General features: G+C 41.5%; 1 protein-coding gene across 1 annotated transcript in view; it reads right to left on the bottom strand.

Annotated features, from left to right (window-relative positions):
• Nucleotides 1-21034, bottom strand: part of LOC126456071 (uncharacterized) — a 237472-nt gene extending 216438 nt beyond the window's left edge. Inside the window, exon 1 of the mRNA XM_050091826.1 lies at nucleotides 20912-21034. Within this exon, the coding sequence (XP_049947783.1) occupies nucleotides 20912-21034 (123 nt within the window). The remainder of the gene's footprint in view (nucleotides 1-20911) is intronic.
• Nucleotides 21035-21946: the final 912 nt, after the last annotated feature.

Raw genomic sequence — 21946 nt, 5'->3', positions numbered from 1 at the left:
TTGTGATGATGTGTAATATAATGAAACAAGTGGCAAAGAGGGACAGGGGACAATATGGCAGAGATGTTGTTGTTAATGATTTCAATGTGTGGAAGAGCAACGAGGGGGAAGTGCAATTACATGTGTGGAAACAAGTCGTGCAAGAATATGGCGTAAAGTTTACTGCAAAGAAGTGCGAGATGGAAGAGGAAAAGATACACCTACAATAAAAATGGCTCTGGGTGAGGGGCAGCTATGAACGGTAGAAAGTTTTAGTACATGTGGAATATAACTCATTAAAGTGAAAGAAATGACAAACAGATAAGTGAAATCACAATACAAGCTGATAGCTTTATTGAGAAGCGTGAGAAAAATGATACAGAAAGAAAGAAGTCCCCTATTAAAGCAACAAAGCGATACGCTAAACATATTGTATATCAGTTATGTCGTATCCTGCAGTTACATTGTACAACTTTATTTATTTGTTTTATTTTTATTCCATACGATCGCTGTATTGTTGTCACGTTATTTTGGAACATATTGTTACATTAAGGGGATTTTCATTAAATATAACGACTGGTAACGATGGACCTGATGATCTAATTGTTTCAGACGTTACTTTGAAATTAGTAGTAGCGGCCCAAGATTGGTTTTGATCGAGCCATTCTGGAAGATCATTCAAAGCCCTAATCAGCGTCATTAGACCTGTTTAAAATTCTAAGTCATGCTAACGGAAACAATCTATCCCATATTTCATTTATTTTAATAACAATCTTAGATTATTTATTTCTAATGTACTTATAAATTTGCTGTCTTTAAACTAAATCAGACTGTAATTTTTACATTAATTAGCAGTCTATAATGCAAAAACGATGTACGACAATTTTTCGCAGCTTATTCCATTACTACTAGCATATTACTATCCGCAGACTAAAGTGTTTTCATAACAGTGCAGTAATTTACCAACTAACGAGTCAGTCCTTTAATTATTATCGCAGTTACATACAACCTGAAGCATAGGTAGGCTGATGAACCACAGCATTATGATCACTCAATACCGAAAGGTTGATTAGGGAGTGGAAGCGTTAAGAAAACGTAAAACCAGAGCAGAGACGAATGGGCCGGAGTCATGGATCGTGGCCCTTTTGGACAGCCAGTAGGCCGATTACTAGTAGCATATAAAAATTGGCACACAAAATAACAAGAAAAACAACCAGTTCAGAGTTAACGACCACCAACTGAATTAGCAGGCAATACCTTCGGATAAAATCCTCTACCCTACGGACAAATAGGTTGAAACTATTCAGAAGAAGCCGACAGTGGATAGCTCGCCAAGCGATGGGTGTTGTATTAAGCTGCGGGGCGCATTCTCCTGGGCTTCCACGAGACCTGTGATAGTAATTGAAGGCACCAATACAGCGGTGGACCACGTGAACATTGTTGCCGACAACACGCCGCCCTTCAAGCTTGCTGTCTTCTTGCAACAGGATAACTGTCCATATCACAAGGCCAGAATCCCGCTACAGTGGTTTCAGGAGCGTGATAGCGAACTCACGCTGATGTCTTGGCCACCAAATTCACCTGATCTGAACCCGAGGGAAACATCTGGGACGCTGTCGGGCGCGACTTCCGCGCCCAAAAATAAGCCTGTAATCTTCGGGAGTTGCGTGACATGGGCTTCCACATCCGGTGCCGGTACCTCCGGAACCTAACAAGGACTTAATCGAATCCGTACTACGCAAAACCGCTGCTGCACTGCGTACCAAAGATGAACTAACAAACCATTATGCATGTGGTCATAACGGTTTGGTTTATTAGTGTAGAGAAACGAACAGCGCGCACTAGATCTGTACGTTACGTGCAGTCGTGGTTGAACCGTCAATCAAAGCTGGAGAGACTGAATCGTTAAACAAATAGGCTGAATGAAATTTCAGAGCACACACACTGGTGCCGTTCGTTAAGAACGTCATGAATGACTTTTATTTACTTCGCTTATCAACTGATCGTCTTAATACAGTAGTCGCAGATTAAATCTTTCAGCTCCTGAAAATACACTACGGGAAAAAAATGCAACATCCTCAGGGACAAGGTCATTTTATTCACAAGTGAGGTGACAGGTAGTTCTTCATTGTACGAGTATATGATAAATTCAGATCAAATAAAACGCACATGTCACAGTAAACGGTACCCAAATAGTCGCTTCAATACACGGTGTACCCCTCTCTGGCGGCAACGCAGGCCTGTATCCTCGCAAGCGGACCATCATAAAAGTACCGAATGGTGTTCTGTGATTGACTGTCCCAAACATCTTGCGTCTTTAGTTACAGTTCAGGAATGAATCTTGCATGTCCTGTAGAACGAATAAGTTCCCGCTTCATCATGTCCCTAACGTGTTCGGTCTTGCTGGCCATGCAGTTACGTCGCACCAGCCCTACGTGGACTTGCACTGTCCTGCTGAAAAAGCGCATCACCTTCATGTCGAAGAAATGGCAGTGGCATGGGTATAACAGCCTGTGCAATGTAGTGGGCCATGGTTGTTTTACCCTGCAGAAACACCAAATGTGACCTTGAGCTGTATTTGATGGCTCCAACTCCATGAAGCCTGGCGGGAGACTTGTGTGTCGTGAGCGAAATGATTCAGAAATAGACGGTTCACCAAGTCTACGCTCTACATGCGAAGGACCTTCATTCGAATACAGACAGAACCTGCTCTTATCACCGAAGACAACAGAGTGCCAGTCCACTCACCAGTCAATTCTTTAACAACACCAGAATAGCCGTGCTTGGCAGTGTAGTAGTGTCGGTGGTAGCCTGGCCAAAGACGCAAATGCTCTTACTACTACTACTAATCCTGCTGCGAGCAGACGGTTCGCAGTCATCCCTGATGACACGTGTGCACGGATTCCGTCCCTGAACAATGCTCGGTCAACCACCGCTGCTCGCACAATGCGTCGATCTCGACGTGCGCCTGTTCTACGTGGACGTCCAGAAGTTGGTCTACAGGTGTGGGAATGTTCCACAGAACACTACAGAAAGCAGCGGTACACCACTGCTACACTGTGCCTAACATGTGCAGCAATCCGTCGGGACGTCCATCCAGTTTTCCGCATGCCTACAATGCCCTTCAAATGGCAGAAGCTGTTCAACAAGAGCACATATTCTTCGGTGGGCCGTGGTTGTACTCCACAATGTTGCAAACACTGCTCACCCTAAACCGAGCACAGATACTGCCTGCAGAGTCAAAACAGAGGATGCACAGACATGCCTGCTGAGCGCCATCTGATCGTCGATGAACGTGACAGATGAATGGCTAACTCTACAACCCTTCAGTAGGCACGTATTATACCCAGGTGCCACTGAACGCATGCCTTGAGGTATTGCATTTTTCCCCCGTAGTATATTTACCGTGGCATTATGCGATCGACATTAGATTTTGAAACCACATTGTACTGTAGGGCTCTGAATTAAATTGTAAACAAAATGGACAATCTGCAAGAGGTCTGGCTAGCATCTCCGCTCCAGTGTGCTGAGGGTCTGGGTTCCCCCACCACTGCGCTCTTGCGAGCAGGTGTGTGAGTGAGACGGTGAGATGCCGAATTCTGCACGTGCTGGAAACCTAAGAAGACTGTCTGCAACTCATTGCGACTACTTCTAAGACGAGAATATTGCAGTATACTTCTTTAGGCAGGATTTATCAGTATCGTTTATTTTCAACGTTTTATATTTTTCCAAAACAATGACATTATTACTTCTTTAAATAAGTACATTAGGTTGTGCTAATACAATGAGCATAACTACAAAAAACTTTTCTTACTGGCATGTACCATAACGTTGTGTATACATATTTCGATTTTAAAATATAGAATATATCCTGAATTATGGTTTGTAATACGGTCAGACACATGGAGATACGCAGGTTAAAATCGGTTAAACCCGAACGTTGGTGGGACTTTGTGTTGTGTATGAAGCGGAACCATGGGCCTCATGGGCCGGCCGAAGTGGCCGAGCGGTTCTAGGCGTTTTAGTCTGGAACCGCGAAAGCGCTACGGTCGCAGGTTCGAATCCTGCCTCGGCCATGGATGTGTGTGATGTCCTTAGGTTTGTTAGGTTTAAGTCGTTCTGAGTTCTAGGGGACTGATGACCTCAGATGTTAAGTCCCATAGTGCTCGGAGCCATTTGATTTTTTATGGGCCTCATGGAAAGAGGGTGACCCGGCTGAGTCACGCAATTTGACTCTTAGTCTGATACGAGGTGTGGCCATTAAATGCACGCGTTGATCACTTAGGCTGACGTGAGGATCAGTGAACTATAGTTGACTGGATGTATCTGGAACATCTTAGGTGATTAGAAAGTTAGTAGACAGGAATACAATTAAATACTCAGCTTTAATTCAGCATCAGTGGTGAACGTCGATCTTGACTTTGTACAATAATATTTACAAGTGCAGTTATAGACTGAACTGCGAATACTTCTTTACAATTCTGATTGCTTCACACATACAGATCAATTGTCAATGCATGAACTGTATGTGGTGCCTGGCTAGGTCGTAGCTACTGACTTAGCTGAAGGCTATGCTAACGAGCGTCTCTGCAAATGAGATATCTGAAGCTATAACAAGTGAACCATTCCTATTAAAAGTCGGCTGTAGAACTGTCCAGTGCGCTAGCTTCTCTTGTAAGACCAGCCGAGTGGCGGCGCTCGGTCTGCTAGCGTCGACAGTGGCGACTCGCGGGTCCGATGCGTACTGACGGATTTGAAGCCTACAGCCTAGCAAGTGTGGCGCCCTTCGGTGTCACCACACTTTGTCAGTTGCATAAAGGACAAAAAGAAGTTCGCACACCTTCTTTGAACCAAACATTAAATAACTTAGCGGCGTGTCTGTGCAATCGAAGATTTTTCTCTTTGAGTAACGTTTTATACAAGTCTCGTAAACTACTGGATTGGACAAACAGGTCGTTTAGCCGGGTGCCACATAGTACGTGTTTTAGTTCAAGTAGGAAGTAATGAGGTGCTCAGCAACCAAAACAGAGAACGACCTCAAAAATAACTCGAAGTCAGTCTTCAGTCGTGCAAACTATTGAAATCTCGTTGAGAACTCATCATGAAGTATTTCAAATACTGGAGCGTAGTTAGTCATGCCTGGTTCACAAATGTCTGTCACGAGTTACGGGTAAAGTTCCATTTCATGAACTTTAATATGATACTTCCACTGGATTAATTTTTGTTTGATACCGTCTGTTTTGTTCGCCATATCTGTTACCAAATGATTCTCCACTTGCATTAAGAGACTTAATCAATTCAAGTAATTACTGATGTCGACGATAAAAGATTTTGTCACTACTCTCCTTACCCTTAATTCAGTTTTTCCGTTCAGCCATCATTCATTCTCCTTCGCCAGAAGACAAGTGTACCATAACGTTATCATATCCTGTTTGTTGATGGCTTTGTAATGACGTTCCAAGGAAAGTTTTTGAAGCTCAGTATAGTGCGATGACATATTAATCAGTTTCTATGGCCTTCAAACTATAAAACTATACGTAAAGTAAAGCAATTCCCATTCCGCACTGAATAATATGGCTTCTCTTCTTTCTTTGGACAAATGCTCAGAGACCACAGTATTCCTAATGCAGAACATAGATCTAATTTAACGCAAGTAATATTGCTAGAGACTGCTTGGTATGTCACAGGACGACTGTCTTGATCTGGCGGTATCTGGCTGCAGCGGTGCCTCTTCCCTTTCTATCTCACCCCTCGTCACCATTCGCCGCTGCACTCGGAACGCTAGGCAGGGCCGCGGTCACGACCGCAGAGCACGCTCTGACCTAGAATAACGTGTCACAAGATCTTGCGTAGGGGGGCACTGTTCTCTTGGTGGAGGCAGAACGAGATGATGCTTCTGCTCAGGTGCAAACTATTTAATCAAAAGTTCGTACCTAGCCGTGCCTCGATTACAGACCACCCACTCATCCAGAAGATCAACAGTTTCATCGAGAGCAACGTACGTCTAGAACAAATTCGGTAGAAAGGTTCATTTCATAACACACAGCTGAAGCTGTTTGCGGTGCATGATCCCCATCATCTTGAATTTATTTCTATATATTTCTAAATAACATAAATCTTCCCGTTATCCTTGTTCTTGTGGTCTTCAGTCAAGAGACTGGTTTGCTGCAGCTCTCCATGCTACTCTATCCTGTGCTAGCTTCTTCATCTCCAAGTACCTACTGCAACCTACATCCTCCTGAATCTGCTTAGTGTATTCATCTCTTGGTCTCCCTCTACGATTTTTACCCTCCACGCTGCCCTCCAATGCTAAATTTGTGATCCCTTGATGCCTCAAAACATGTCCTACCAACCGATCCCTTCTTCTAGTCAAGTTGTGCCACAAACTTCTCTTCTCCCCAATTCTATTCAATACCTCCTCATTAGTTATGTGACCTACCTATCTAATCTTCAGCATTTTTCTGTAGCACCACATTTCGAAAGCTTCTATTCTCTTCTTGTCCAAACAATTTATCGCCCATGTTTCACTCCATACAAATACTTTCAGAAACGACTTCCTGACAATTAAATCTATACTCGATGTTAACAAATTTCTCTTCTTCAGAAACGCTTTCCTTGTCATTGCCAGTCTACATTTGATATCCTCTCTACTTCGACCATCATCAGTTATTTTGCTCCCCAAATAGCAAAACTCCTTTACTACTTTAAGCGTCTCATTTCCTAGTCTAATTCCCTCAGCATCACCCGATTTAATTCGACTACGTTCCATTATCCTCGTTTTGCTTCTGTTGATGTTCATCTTATATCCTCCTTTCAAGACACTGTCCATTCCGTTCAGCTGCTCTTCCAGGTCCTTTGCTGTCTCTGACACAATTACAATGTCATCGGCGAACCTCAAAGTTTTTATTTCTTCTCCATGTATTTTAATTCCTATTCCGAATTTTTCTTTTGTTTCCTTTACTGCTTGTTCAATATACAGATTGAATAACATCGGGGATAGGCTACAACCCCGTCTTACTCCCTTCCCAACCACTGCTTCCCTTTCATGCCCCTCGACTCTTATAACTGCCATCTGGTTTCTGTACAAATTGTAAATCACCTTTCACTCCCTGTATTTTACCCCTGCCACCTTCAGAATTTGAAAGAGAGTATTCCAGTCAACAATGTCAAAAGCTTCCTCTAAGTCTACAAATGCTAGAAACGTAGGTTTTCCTTTCCTTAATCTATTTTCTAAGGTAAGTCGTAGGGTCATAATTAAATTTGTAAAAAAGTATATATCTCCCAAGCCAACCTTGGAATATGAGGGATTCAGCTTACAGCCTAAAATTTTTTATCAGTCTAATCATCTCCTACAATTTTCTATCAGTCTAACCATCTCACCAGTTAAAATCTCCTATCTCATCACGTTCACCTGGCCGACATCTCTCAACTTTCTTTTCTTTTCTACAGATTGTTTCAAAACAACACAAGGTACAGGCTTCAGTGCTTGAAATTTTGTTACGAAAGTGATCAGTCTTGGAAAATGTTCAGACTCTCACCAGAAGCATATTTACTGCAGAGCTCCCTGTAATCATAGAATCCCTTCGATACATGCAGCTAGAAGGTTCGATGACATTTTATCGTCACTAATTCCCGAAGTGCCGTATAATTAACAGAACATCAGAAATTGAGTTCAAAAATTAACGGCCGTGCATTGAAAATATTTAAGTTTCTACATAAATACGAGCGCACGAACAAATATGTACAATTCCTTTCGATCAAGGGTACGCTCCGGCATTACACAGACTGTGATAGAAGCTCCATTGACGAAGCAATCTGTCATAGAAGCCCATCCCCCTATTAAACTATGTTACCTCCCACTGCCTTCATCTCTACACTCACAAATAAAATCCTACGTGAACGGGAATAGGTATGGCTGCCTTGGCCAATTCTACAATGACTCGCATTGCGTTGGGACCCGAAAGTCACACGTCACATCTGAACTGGGAAATCCATTCAGATCAAACTGCGGATCTAGGGCATGTGACACTGGGACATCCAAGATTAGAAAGTTAGCAGGATGGTTTTTATGCGGTATTAATTACGGAAAGAATAAGAGTATATAGTGTGTTGTATAGTGTGTTGTTATAATTAAAGTGCAGTTACTTAAAGATGTCCAGTGTGGGCCGTAATTAGCATATGGCAACGAAACTTACTGTATATTATAATGCTTTAATATGGAACCGATACACGCCGAAAAAAAATTATTTCAAATTTTGGTCACTAGGTGGCAATCTGGCGTAGGTCTTCCAAGCCAATATGTTTGCATCAGGAAATGCTTCAAGGCCACCATGATCTGCATGATTCCCCCAAACAACAGCCAAGGTCAGCCATGTACTACCTCCAAAAACAGCTTGTGTAAAGACATATAGAAAAGTTTCCATATGTAATGGATTAGGAATGGGCCGTCGCCATAAAAGGTCAAATAAGTTAGAAAGGCATGATACTGATTTTATTATTAGCCGCCGTTTACACAATTTGTTCAGTGCGAGCACCGGAGATGTCGACGGGATGCTGCACAGCGCCAGATTACACCTGATGGCCAAAATTGGAAGCATTTTTTTTTTCTAGCGTAAACCGGGTCTGCATCAACGCATTAGCATATCCAACAAATTTCGCTGCCATACAACAATCACAACCCACAATGGAACACCGTGAGTAGCTGCATTTAATTACAATCACCTGGTATTACATCTTGTAGCATCCACCACTGCTAGCATGAAATATTATAATTTACGATCCATCCACCCCAGAAAGGTAACTAAATGTCAAGCAAATTTTATAAAAATAATTTGACCCACGGAGTATAGACAGGACCTGGCAATACAACGTTAAATCAGATTACTAATATTTGTAAAATAATAATAGCAATTTTATACGCCTTTTTTCTTTTCTTTATTCTCCACGATCCGTGCGAAACGTTTGACAATAACTGTGCGACGTCTAATCTTCTATAACACCAGATATTCTCGTAGTTATATAAATCAGTCTTAGTTACTTTCAGCTAGGTCAGCTTAATTATGAAGTTCGATACAATAGCGGCTATAGGCCATTTGCGAGCGTTTCTCTCTAAAGATAAAATTGAACTCTCTAAAAAATGTGTACTCATCGTCTTCCTCTACGAAACGGAAAACATAAGGAAGTAGGCAGAAATGTACCATCAAGCTCAAAAATATACAAAAACCTAAATTGCGTACCGCCTGATTTGCATGCAGTCCACATAACGTAACTGTCTTGAGGGTCCTCTAATCACTTCTCAGTACAAAAAGATTACCACAAGTGACCACTAGAGAACAATGTGTTCTTTGTAGCAATAACTCCACGTGTAAACAAATACCCCATACTACAGATATCTTGAAATACCTTATTAGAGGTGCGACAGTCCTTAATACTCGTAAACTCAAATTTTTACAATAAGTGATATTTCTGAAATGTTACCACTCTCGTTACTATCTGAGACGACTAACTCCATCACATAAATCTTTCCGTTATCCTTACTCAAAATTAAATTTGTGTGCCAATAAGAGATCTTTCAAGACTGTTTGAAATAAAAATCTTATGATAATTCGAAGTATTCTTGCTCTCTAAGAGGTTTTCCAAACACCTATTAAGCCTCATTTGTTCAGAGAGCAGTTTTGTATAACTTGGTTCATGAACTAACCAGTTAGAAAAAACATGATTAACAGCATCAAGAGGTCTATCATCTCCATCAACAACGTGTCATCAGAAATTTCACTGTATTCATGATCGCACGTGGATCTAAGTGCAGTAAGAAAGTCACCTATCGCCTATTTTATCCAAAACAAAGTGGTATTAAAAATCTATGTTATTCATGACCAGCTTGTTGCATATGTGTTTGAAATGACGGACGATTTTTACTAGATCTGGATATAACGCCAGCACCTATGGACAACGCAACTAAACAAAGCTGTTGTATCTGACCGACACTCGAACACAGAACTGATTTTCATTCCCGATTACGCTTGAAGACACGCGATACACCTCGTTTGTAACTAGTATCAGTTAGTAAATCTGAACCTGAAATTACATGCCGAAAATGTTTGTGCTGGACTAGTACTCCTGTACAGCAACTATTGTCCCTGTTAACTAATCACGAAATGGAAATCTGGAAATTTGTAGTAAGGTCTTACGGGACCAAACCACTTAGGTCATCGGTCCCTAAGCCTACACACAACTTAATCTAACTTAAACTAACTTACACTATGGACAACACACACCCACGCCCGAGGGAGGACTCGAACCTCCGACGGGGGAGCCGCACGGATCGTGACAAGGCGCACAGACCGCGCGGCTACCTCGCGCGGCTAATGACGAAAGATGTTAAATATAGTCTGACTCACAAGTAGCTTAAGGTGACGTTAAGTTTTTTAGTGGTGGGGATTCGAACCCGAAATCTGATCGGATTGTAAAGTAAGCACATTCAGTTGTCACATATCGAATTTTTTCAGCAGTGGCGAGCTGTCTGGAACTGAAATGAGGAAACAAATGAATAATTTCTGGCTCCCTGGGGTTTAAGCCCAGCATCTACTGCCATTGTTTTGTAGCCACAAATGTACATTAAATATGTGTTTCTTTCACCTGTAGCGAGATGTGCGCAACGAAGAGTTCAGTGTTGACTGGGAATAGAATACCCTACATATCTTCTTTGACTACACACGAAGAGATGTTAACCATCGAATTCTTTATCAGCATCAGCTAGGAGTGATACATTTGAACTTTAAATGATGTAACGAAAAGCTCTGTGTCTCACTAGTCGTCGAAACAGTCACATATCTTTATTACTGTCACTGAATGGAGATACATTAACAATCAAAATTATTTCCACCAGCAGTTAGGTATGTACGTGATAGAGCTTGAAAAGACATGATGAAAACGTTTGTGCCGGACCACGATTCGAACCCTGACATACACTTACATGGACACATTGAGGAGTTTTGAGGAGTTTGAAATCTTGAGCAAACAATGAACTGATGACACTGTATCGTCAGGAAGGGATCAAATCCTGCGAATAGTAAGATCCAAGTTCGAATCCCAGTCCAGAACCAATATATTCAACATTTCAAGCTCAAATAAGAGATGAAATATGTGACTAGTGACCTTACATGGCGTTTGTGTCTTTTACCAAAATAAAACCACTTGTGTAAAAAAATGGTTATTAGTGACAGATATTTTACACGCCGCCTCTTCCGCTTCTGTCGTGGCTCAAACCCACCTCTAGTTGGATACGAAGGGACCTCATGTTTAATGTGGTTCTACACTTTGCGGAACCAGAGGTGATCTGGATTTGTGTAGCCAATTAAAAACTGTCGCCTCAAGTGGGAATCGAATCCAGATATTAGATACACCAGCCTAGGATCTCTGTGCCAGGCCGCCGAATTCCACTGGTGACAGAGCCACGATTATGTCGTAATGCTTATGCGCCATTCTAGATCAGTATTCTGACTCCCTGACTCGGTGGAGCGGATTACAGCCTATTCAATAGATTCATTTCCTTGTCCGAATCGCCATTAATTACCAGCCTTTGCTACCAATGCGCAAATTCGACTTGATTTGAAAATTACTGAAATAAAATCACATAACGAACATCTACACAAACTGCCAACACTGCAGGATGCGGAAGTTCCCAAGGAAGTGTTGCCTTCCGTTGAGCTACTTTTCTGCACAACTTCGCTCAGTGGAGAAGAAGCTGTCGGCGATTGCTGCGCAAACACTTCCTCCACGTACGCGCACACGTTAATTACTCTACCACGCAAACGTTCAGGATTACACTCGTCTGGTGTGAGACGCTGCGAGGGGAGGCTTCGGTGGGGCCGCAGCCTCTCAGTCGTTTCTAGGTCCTCAGTTCAACACAGTACAGGTACAATAACTGTGTTTCGTTGCACTGCCGAGAGGTGCTGGGTTTAGATACAGATCTGGTACAAAATCGGTCGTAATGATCTTTACAGTTCAGACACATGCACAAGTAGCTGCTTATGTGTAACTTACAAGGGACTGCTTCAAACAGATATGTCGAAACCTACCCCGAAATTTTCTTACAGGAAGAATACACCAAGAAAAAAAGATTTTAACTGCTAAGGTGCATTTCAAGTTTTTTTTTTTTTTTTAAATTAAAGTCCCCCAGTTTTGCCGCACGAAGAACCGCTTATAACAGCAGTTTGTACGGCCGTACCTGTCTAGCGAGTGGACACAGCCATAACAGAACGTAGGCTGTGTAGTGCGAAATCAAAAGTGCACTTAAACGATACCATAAATGTCCGAAATGGTTAACTTTTTGAATAACTTGCAGTTCATATTGACATGTAGACTGTTGCAGATGTAATTGTTACACAAGTTACTAGTAGAGGAGCCGCTACGGTCGCTGGTTCGAATCCTGCCTCGGGCATGGATGTGTGTGATGCACTTAGGTTAGTTAGGTTTAAGTAGTTCAAAGTTCTAGGGGACTGATGATCTCAGATGTTAAGTCCCATAGTGCTCAGAGCCAGTAGAGGAAACAAAATCAGTGCAGTGTATGATGTTTCGTTACAGACTGCTTCCATTAATCGTGGCTTTTCATTTGTTGATGTGAAGTGTTTATAACAATTCCTGAAGCACAGTTCTTCTGATAATTTTTGAATAATATATCTTTTACTGACAGTGAAACAGTCCTTTATTTATTACCTGTAGTAGTCGCAAAAATGCAAACTGTCTATTGGACGACGAAAACAAACTTTTTACGTTCAACAGGCACACCTGATAAAAGTAAAATTAATGCTTTCAAGCACTTCACAGAAATTGTTAGTTTTGTTTAGACGGGATTAGGATGGAGAAAGAAATGGTCGTCACCGTTGTTCTGCATATTATGCTACGTACTTGATCAAATACAAAGAACGCGATGATGCAAACTGACAAAGCACAAATGACTGAAACTTAACAATGCTGTTCCGCTGATAAACCTGAAATGGCAAAAATCTATAGGAAATTGTACTATCCGACAATTTTCTGAGTCCAACAGAATTGTTTTCTGCAACTGGTAAGAGGACGTTTCGGACGTAATGTTGAAAATTATCCTCTGTTTTTCCAGATTTTGATAAGACAATTATATTTTTGCAACTGAAAAGCCATATTTTTAACTTTTGGCTCTAATTTGCCTTGAGGTTACTGAAGACAGATACAAAGCTGCGGAAACAGTAATCCATTGATATCACCACTGGCACTGTTGTGTACGAATGCATCGATTGCACAACCGATTCTGTCTTTTCTCGCTTGGAATAATAGGTGCTGTTTGCACGAAGCTCTTACTCGAAACTTGACAGCATTTTGCGGGATAACAAGAAGCTACGAATTTATCAGGAATACTAACTATTAATGACATCTCATCTACAAGTTTAATTAAAGTAAACTTTGTAATTTTGCGACTTTCTTTTCCTTATAATTTGCTGAATCTGTTTAACCTGGTCGAAGAACCCTGGAAATCAGTAACGTTCATCTCACTTCCGATTCAGAAGGCCCAGTCCCGTAGATTTCCCCTGTTGATGGTGCATTGACTCTCACGAGCAGTTCTAAACCTTCCGAACAGTTTTTCTGTCGCACTTTTGTAAGTTTCATTTTGGTGCCTATGTCGCACTGTGTGTAAATCTGAGTGCATCCTTCATTGGGCCTAACGGACGGAAGATCCGGGCTGTAGGGTGGATGGGGCAGAACAGTCCAATGAAGTTTTGTGAGCTCCTCTCGAATGTGCAAACTAGTGTGTGGCCTTACAGGTGTGCAGCGAGGTGTTTGATGGTGATCCGTCGATCACCTCGAATGGGAGTGTCCTCGCGTTCCAACAGTGCAGGATTCACAGCTGTGTGCGGCCAGCCGGTTCGTGAGAGATCGGACAGGTTAGCGTGACTTGTTGCGATGATGACAGACGCCTTACCCAACGACTCACCGTTCCTTTGTTCACTACCAGGTCTCTGTAGAGATTCTGCATGCGCCTACGAATATCTGCGATACTCTGGTTTTCCACCTAAAGAAATTCAATGAGAGCTCTCTGCGTGGATTGCACCTCTGTTACAGACGCCATTTTGGAGGCTACGTACAGCGCCACCACCTGTCTGAACTTCATAAAACTGTATGGACTGAAGCGGAAATATTCCACGATGTCCCACAAAAAATTTCGCATTTTTTTTTTTCAACCGAAATTCGCCGAGAAGAATAATATGTTGCATCATTTATTGAACACCCCATGCATTTCTCGGCTGTTCCACTCTCGGTTAGCACATGGGAAAAATGAACTCCTAAATCCTTCCAAGCAAGCTCTGATTTATGTCGTTTTATTATGATGCTTGTTTCTCGCTATGTAAGTGCAAGTCAACAAGATATTTTGGGTTTTGGAGGAGAAAATTGGTGACTGGAATACTTAAAATGATCTCGTCGCAACGTAACATGCCTATGTTTTAATGATTGCCATCACAAAACGAGCTATCCCTCCTTTGAATATTTTCGATGTCCTCCGTCAATCCCATCTGATAAGGATCCCAAACCACGCAGCAGTACTCCAGCAGACGACGGAATAGCACAGTGTAGGCAGTCTCTTTAGTAGATTAGCTGCATGTTCTAAGTTTACTGTTAATAAAATGCACATATCCGTATCTACGGAGTGGTGGAGGGGTAGGGAGGGGGGGGGGGGGGGGCAAACCGGGGTATTTGCCCCGGGCGGTAATTTCAGGGAGCGCCAAATTCATATTCTTGAAGACAAAAATCTTGTTTCACAAAGCACCTAGCATCCAGCGCACGTTGGTCTATCGATTATTTATATGATTTTGAAACGCATCCCAGTTGGTATTTGAACATTTTTGAACGAATCCTAAGTTGATTTTTGAATGCGTGCATACTAAACGTGATGTTTCTGTCAGGTGAATCCCCGTCGCATCTAGAAATAAAAACTTTCCTACAGACACAAGGCGACGGGGCTACACGAGCTGAGCCGAATAAACCCGAACACGTGACTGCCAATCGCTGTTTGTTTATGTGGTTGACTGGGTGTGCGAATGATCAGTGTTGTTATAATTATCAGTGAAATCCATAGATTCAGATTACCACGGTGGAAATGAAGGACTAACAGGGGCAATAGGTAAGAAAGATTACATATCATCTTCTCGGTGTATCCAAGAAAATGAAATTTTGACAGAAATTTTTTTACCAGGGCGCTACACTACCAGTTGCACAGTCCCCGGTTAGCAGATGCTTTTAAAAGTTCCATTCTCGAAATAGGGCGGAAAACGCGTTGAACGAATACGTAATAACGCTTAACCGGAGCATAAACGCGCGATAACTGAACCTGTAATTCTGGCAAGGTAAGTGAAATTAACTGGAGAATAAGTTCTGATAATGGCAGGAATCGTTACAGAATTAATGATGACAAGATTGTTTGTTAGAATGAGGAGGAGAAGACACGGGGACATCACACAAATTATAAGGTAAGAATATGACGATTCCAAATGTATATAAAGATTTCGCACTACTACTTTTCGATCTCATGCTTGAGTAAGGGGAGCATATGAATAAAATGTGAAAGTATTTCCTAACATAAAACTTTTTGCTTGTAGTAGACCCAAAAGGAATTTGATATTGGTACTTCGTGAATTATGTTCTGTCGTGTTATTTATGTAAATGAGATACAAAAAATAACCATTTGTGCCAAACAGTCTCTCTTATTTGGCGTGTTTTACAATTGCTGCAATATTAGAAAGGCCTATTTCGTTTTATCTAGTAGACAATGATAAAACAGGCATAATCGAATCGAGAAACCACGCCAGTCTTGGTGTATCAACAGCTTTTTCAGTATTAGACAACATTTTGATTTTTCATGTAGCAAAGCGTTTGACGAACTTTGATGAGTGAATAGATTATTTCGCAGAAAGGAAAGCACGCCATGTGAAGCTGTAGCAAGATTAGAGAGAAAAAAATTCTGAGATGTAAGCATTGAAGAGATGTGTACTGTCTTGCTTGTCTCTTGCCCCTACAGGTTTTATGTTTCCTATATTTAATTTTATGTCACACAAAAGAGGAAGTTATTAGTTAGTAGGCTATAAAAAGTGCAAATTTTCTGAAGAGTTCTTATGCTCCCGGTCACAAATAATCTCACCCGGTAATAATAGTGAGGGTTTTTTTAAGGGGGGGGGGCAGGGGTAGAATGTCAAACCGGCCGACTGGGAGCAGGAGAGGCACCACACGACATTTTAATTTCCACTGTCCTGAGTATAGGTTTGATGGCCTCCATTACAAAATTAACACTTTTGAATTCCACAGAGCGAAATACAGTGACATGCGATAGAAGAATGCTGTGTGAAGAGGCGTAGTGCTACACATTGGCACACTTAAGACCGAATAACATTCTCACATTTCCTCGAACATCTGTCTTACATATCAAACTCTTCAGAAACATGTGTGCCACAAAATGAAAATATTTTTTAAAAATCACTTTTATTTTAAATCTCAAACTCTAAACCCTCGAGGGGGAGGGGGGTGCCATTATTAGGTTTTTGCCACGGTTCGGAAATATCGTAGACCCAGGGCTGAAAATGCACTCTTTGGTCCGCCTTGCCTGCAACATATCCAATGTGATCCTCCAATTTCAGTTGTTCGTAATTGTAATTCCTGGATGTTTAGCTGAAATGACACTCTTTAAATTTGTATTATATGTCGTGTAACCGAAATTCAAGAGATTCTTTAATTCATGAGGAGGACCACACACTTTTTATTGTTCAGGATCAATTACCACTTTTGGCACCCTACACACATCGTGCCGAAACAATTTTGTAATTCGTATTAATCTTCTGATGACTTTACTAGACGGTAACAGTCAATACTATCTGCAAACAAGCTAAGCGAGCTATTCACACCATCTCCTAAATTGTTTATAGAGATTAGAAACAACACCTCTCTTCAAGGCAATGACCTTTCCATTCTACTACTCTTCCAAGTTTTCTGTCGCCTCCGGCAAAATTACAGTGTCACCAGCAAATCTCAGTTTTAGTTTCTACTTCCTAAACTTGAATTGTCTTTCCAAATTTGTTCTTGTTTTACTTCAGAGGTTTCTCAGCGTACAAACTGATCAACACTGGGGATAGGTCACAACCTTTTATCGCTTCTTTCTCCATTATTACTACTACTACTACTACTACTACTACTACTATCACTTAACAGCAGTTCATACCTTCCGGCACTTATAGCTACAGTTTAGTTTCTGGAAAGCCGTAATTAACCTTTTGCTCTCTATATTTTATCCCCGCTACCTTCAGATTTTCAAAGAGTGTGTTTCAGGCAAAGAGGTATGCAAATCGAAAGGGGGATTAATTAATGTCATTTTTTGCTGATTATTTTTGATTATATAAAGCAATATTTTTTGTTTTCTTTCTTTGTTTCTATTTCAGGTTTTTAATTTTCATTGTCAACCCGACATTATTAATTTATGAATGGAAATATGTTTTCTGAATATTTTCTACTTGTGTTTTGTAATTCGTTGGGTATGCTTGCTTAATCGTATGAGGATGTACATTCAGGTCATTAAGTCTAGAATGGTGGCATCCATAATACACTCTAATTCAAACTAAACGAAGCACCACAAAGCAATTATCCGAATGCGGCGGAAGTGATGCACATGTACAGACAAACAAATGATTACAATTTCAGAAAAAGTGGATGATTTCTTTATGAAAGAGATCTTCAAATTGAGCACCTCTGGCCCTTATGCAAATTCGGCGTGGTATTGATTGATAGATTTGTTGGATGCCCTCCGAGGGATATCGTTTCAAATTCTGTCCAACTAGTGCGTTAGGACATGAATATACCAAGCTGACTGGAGGACCAAGCCTATAATGCTCCAAACGCTCTCAATTGGGGAGAGATCCAGCGACCTTCCTGGCCAAGGTATGATTTGGCAAACACGAATACAAGCAGTATAACATCTTGCTGAAATGTAAGCCCAGGATGGCTTGCCACGAATGGCAACGAATATCGCCGACGTACTGCTGTGCTGTAAGGGTGCCGTGGATGACGACCCAAGGGGTCCTCCTATGAAATGAAATGGCACGTCACACCTTCTCTCCAGGCTGTTGGGCCGTATGGCACGCGACAGTCAAGCCGATATCTGACTGCTGGCCAGGGCGTCTCAGACACATCTCCAGTGGTCACTGAGGCTCAGATCGTTGCGGGGCTTATCTCTGAAGACAATTCTACTCCGCTCAATGAGATTCCAGGCCAAAGACATTTCTGGAGATGCTCTGGACAGCAGTGGGATACCAACCTGACTGCCACCCGCCACACGACGGTATGCCGTTTCTTTTCGTAACAGGACTCCTTTGGTTGCCATTCGCGGTACCCTTGCAGCCTAACGGTATGTCGATGATATTCTACGCCCCGTTTCATTGCCCTTCATGGCAAGCTGTCTTGGGCTTACGTTTCACCAGAAAATGCCCACCTGCACACAGTGAGAGTTTGTACTGCTTGTCTTCGTGCTTGCCCAAACGCACCTTGGATAGCAAGGTCGCCAGATCTCTCCCCAGTTGAGAATATTTGGAGCTTTAGTAATAGTAGTAGTAGTAGCAGCAGTAGCATTACTCATCTGTAGATCTCTTTTTACAAGGATATAGGACATGTCAAAGTATTTAAAAGTTTAGACCAATTTAAAGTAAGCTAATTCATACAAACATACATTTACAGACTTCTAGTTAGAGACAATCATTAAATTTACTCCTAGTATACAATACTTCTTTTACAAATAATTTATTAAATAATGTAATGCCACACTGTTCACTCATATCTCACTATCAGCCACTGCACCCAATATACACACATTGTTTCATGACACTTCACACACTATACACACAAACACACACACACTGGTGATCTTTGGGCCATTTTCTGTACCGCAACTTCCCATTTGCTATCCTGAAAAACTAAATCACCATCCCCCTATAATGATGAGATGTTGAGCTCAGAAAGAGGAAGAGGTGTTAGTACTGTGCTATGCATAGCTTGGAGGTAAGTTTTCTAGAAAAGGAAAAAAGAAGGAAAAAACATAGTGTGAAGGCGTTATGTGGAATGTTGGACGTTTTATAATCATTATTGTTTATTTGTATAAAATTTTTTTTACCGAATCTGTTTTATCTAAGTAATCCTTCGATGTATAAAATGTATTGCATAACAGGTACATTTTAGCTGCCTTTTTTAAATAAGTGTATTTTTGCAATTTCTTTAATCTCTTTTGGTAATTTATTGTACAGTTTTATTCCTTGGTAGAAAGTGCTGTTTTGAGTTTTATGTTCATTTTTTCTTGTTAAACGTAAGTTGAGTCCAGCTCTTGCAAACTATTCGGCAGCAAACTACTAACAAGAACCACAAAACTCCACATTTGCAAGACAGTTGTGGGAACGGTATTAATGGATGTGTCTGAAGCATGAACGTTGAGCAAGAAGATGGAGACAAAAATTACCACCTTCGAAAACAAGGTGTTAAGAAAAATCTTCGGGCCTGCGTAAGGAAATGGAATTTTTAGAAGAAGAAAAACACAGAAATTCATGTAGAAATGCATGTGCTGTTTAATGAACTAGACGTAACAGCTGCAATAAAGAGTAGAACAGTTTAATGGCTGGGATATGTAATAAGAAGATAAGAAATGATTATGAAGGCAGTGCTTAGAAGGGAAGTGGTAAGGGAAGACCCCTTGGCAGACGAAAACTGTCGTGAATGGATGGAACCACGAAAGATCTGGAGGCCCTAAGAGCCCACGAGCACATGGCCAGTGACAGACACCAGTGGAAGGGGCTGACGAATGAGGCAATGAACCAACACTGGTTTGTGTGGCCAACTTACTAGTAAGTATCAGATATTTAAGATACAAGACCATTAGTGTTCTTCCATCCAATGAAGTTGTTTGGTTGTGACATGTCTTCAGATTCGCCAAACTTACGAGATTTGCCAAATCTACTCGTAGTACATCAAAAACAAAAATTTTAGAATCTTGCCCCCTCTTGGATAAATTTATGGGGAGACTCAATGTTCCAGTCAACACTGTTAATAAACGTAGGATTGTCTTTCCTTAGTCTCAGTCATAGGATCACTACCTCCTCGTGTGATACGATAAATATCAGGCGGTTATAATTAAAGTGCAGCTACTCACGGAGGTCCTGTGTGGCTGTAATTATCATATGGCAGCGAAACTTGGCAGATATACTAATGCAGAATTGATTTACAATAGAAAAAAATTAGTTCTAATTTTGGCCACCAGGTGCAGAACTGGCTGTGTACAGCATCTCGTTGACATCTTCCATGCTTGTATTGAACTGTGCAAATAGCAGTTAATAATAAAATCAACATTATGGCTTTCTCACTTGTTTGACCTTTTCTGCTCATGTCCCATACCTAATTAATTGCATCTGGAAACATTTCTATACATCTTTCTTGTATTCACAGCGCCAGTTTTGAATCTGTTGCCCAAAATTGGAAATAATTTTTTTCCAACGTAAATTGGTTCCACATTGACGCATAAGAAATCCATCAACTTTCACTGAATGCGATAATTACAGCCCACCTCTGTGAGAAGCTCCACTTAAATTACAACCACCCGGTACTTAAAACTGTGTGGTGATCATGTATGTAAGTGATGAGAAGAAAAAGTTTTAAGACTTTTTTTACATAAATTCCCTCAAACTATTCCCGTATTTTATTTATAGTCTAATGAAGCTTATTTCCCTGATAACTCTCGTGACATGCAAGCGCTATCCGAATATCTGGACAGAAACATGAATTATGGCTCTCACGGAGCACGAGTTATCGATGCTGCATGCGTTGACGTGAGCAAGGTGAGACCTCAGCATGAGGACGGAAGTTCCCGTAGCGTGTAGTAAACAGGCAGGCAGCCATGAGAATAATTCGGGGACGCGAACGAAGCAGTGACGCGGCGCGCGGCCTTGTGGGACTCCCTTGGGCAGCGGATAAGAGACGCCGTGGGCCCGCGGCGCGCGCCAGCCATGCCGCAGGCTCTGCTGCTGATTCTGCTGGTGCTGACTGCGCTGCTGCCGCCGCTGACAGCCGCGCTGCCGCAGGACGAGCGCTGCCGCGCCTGCTCGCAGGTCAGCGCCAGGTTCTGCTGCCGCTTCTTCGCACTCTGCTGCGCAGGTGCGTGCCTGTGCTCAGCGCAGCCGACTAGCGTACAGTTGCGTTGTAAAGGCCCCCGCACGCTATCAAACGATTTGTCAAACTGTACTGTTTGCCAAACACTTGCAGTTCGGTGTTTCGTTAAGCATAGATCGTGTTTGCGAGACATTTTGAGTGATAGGAAGTTTTAGAAGATGGCAGAAGTTGCCTGCGTCGATGATTCGCCGCATATGTTCAGTGAAAATTGGTTTATTAAAATTTATCTCACTGTGTCTTGAGTTTACAACCTATGTAAACTACGATCAGTGATAATAACATAGTAGCACTGACAATTGCCAAAATGGTACCGTTGTCACATTTCCCAGCCATATAGACCTATTACGCAGGTAGGGGCTATGAATAAAATCAATATTTTAGACATAACATACAAGTGGGAGTGCAATAAAATAAAAGAAATCGAAGTTCTCCGGTACTTCCACGGACGATGTGGGCTTTATGTTCCCACGTTGTGGTATTTAAATGAAATGTCATTAAAGGAGCAACTAGGAGAGAACGAGTTTTCTCATACTTGCGTCTTCAATGTGAAGGCGAAGTAATTCCAAATAAGTTATTAAACATGTCACTGTCAGTCTGCAAGAAGCTGATGTAATCATCAAGCTCTGTATTTAACGTGTCCAGTTACAGGTTTTCTATCTCATTTTAAACCAATCCCTGGAAGGTGTTTCTTAAGTAAGTTTTCGACAGCAGTTTTTTTAAGAACTTTGTGTCATGCCAGTCAAGTCTTGCT

Source organism: Schistocerca serialis, chromosome 2 (assembly GCF_023864345.2).
Source record: "Schistocerca serialis cubense isolate TAMUIC-IGC-003099 chromosome 2, iqSchSeri2.2, whole genome shotgun sequence".
In the NCBI taxonomy this organism is placed as follows: Eukaryota; Metazoa; Arthropoda; class Insecta; order Orthoptera; family Acrididae; genus Schistocerca; species Schistocerca serialis.
The sequence above is the reverse complement of the archived record's forward strand: the minus strand, read 5'-3'. Positions and strand labels throughout refer to the sequence as shown.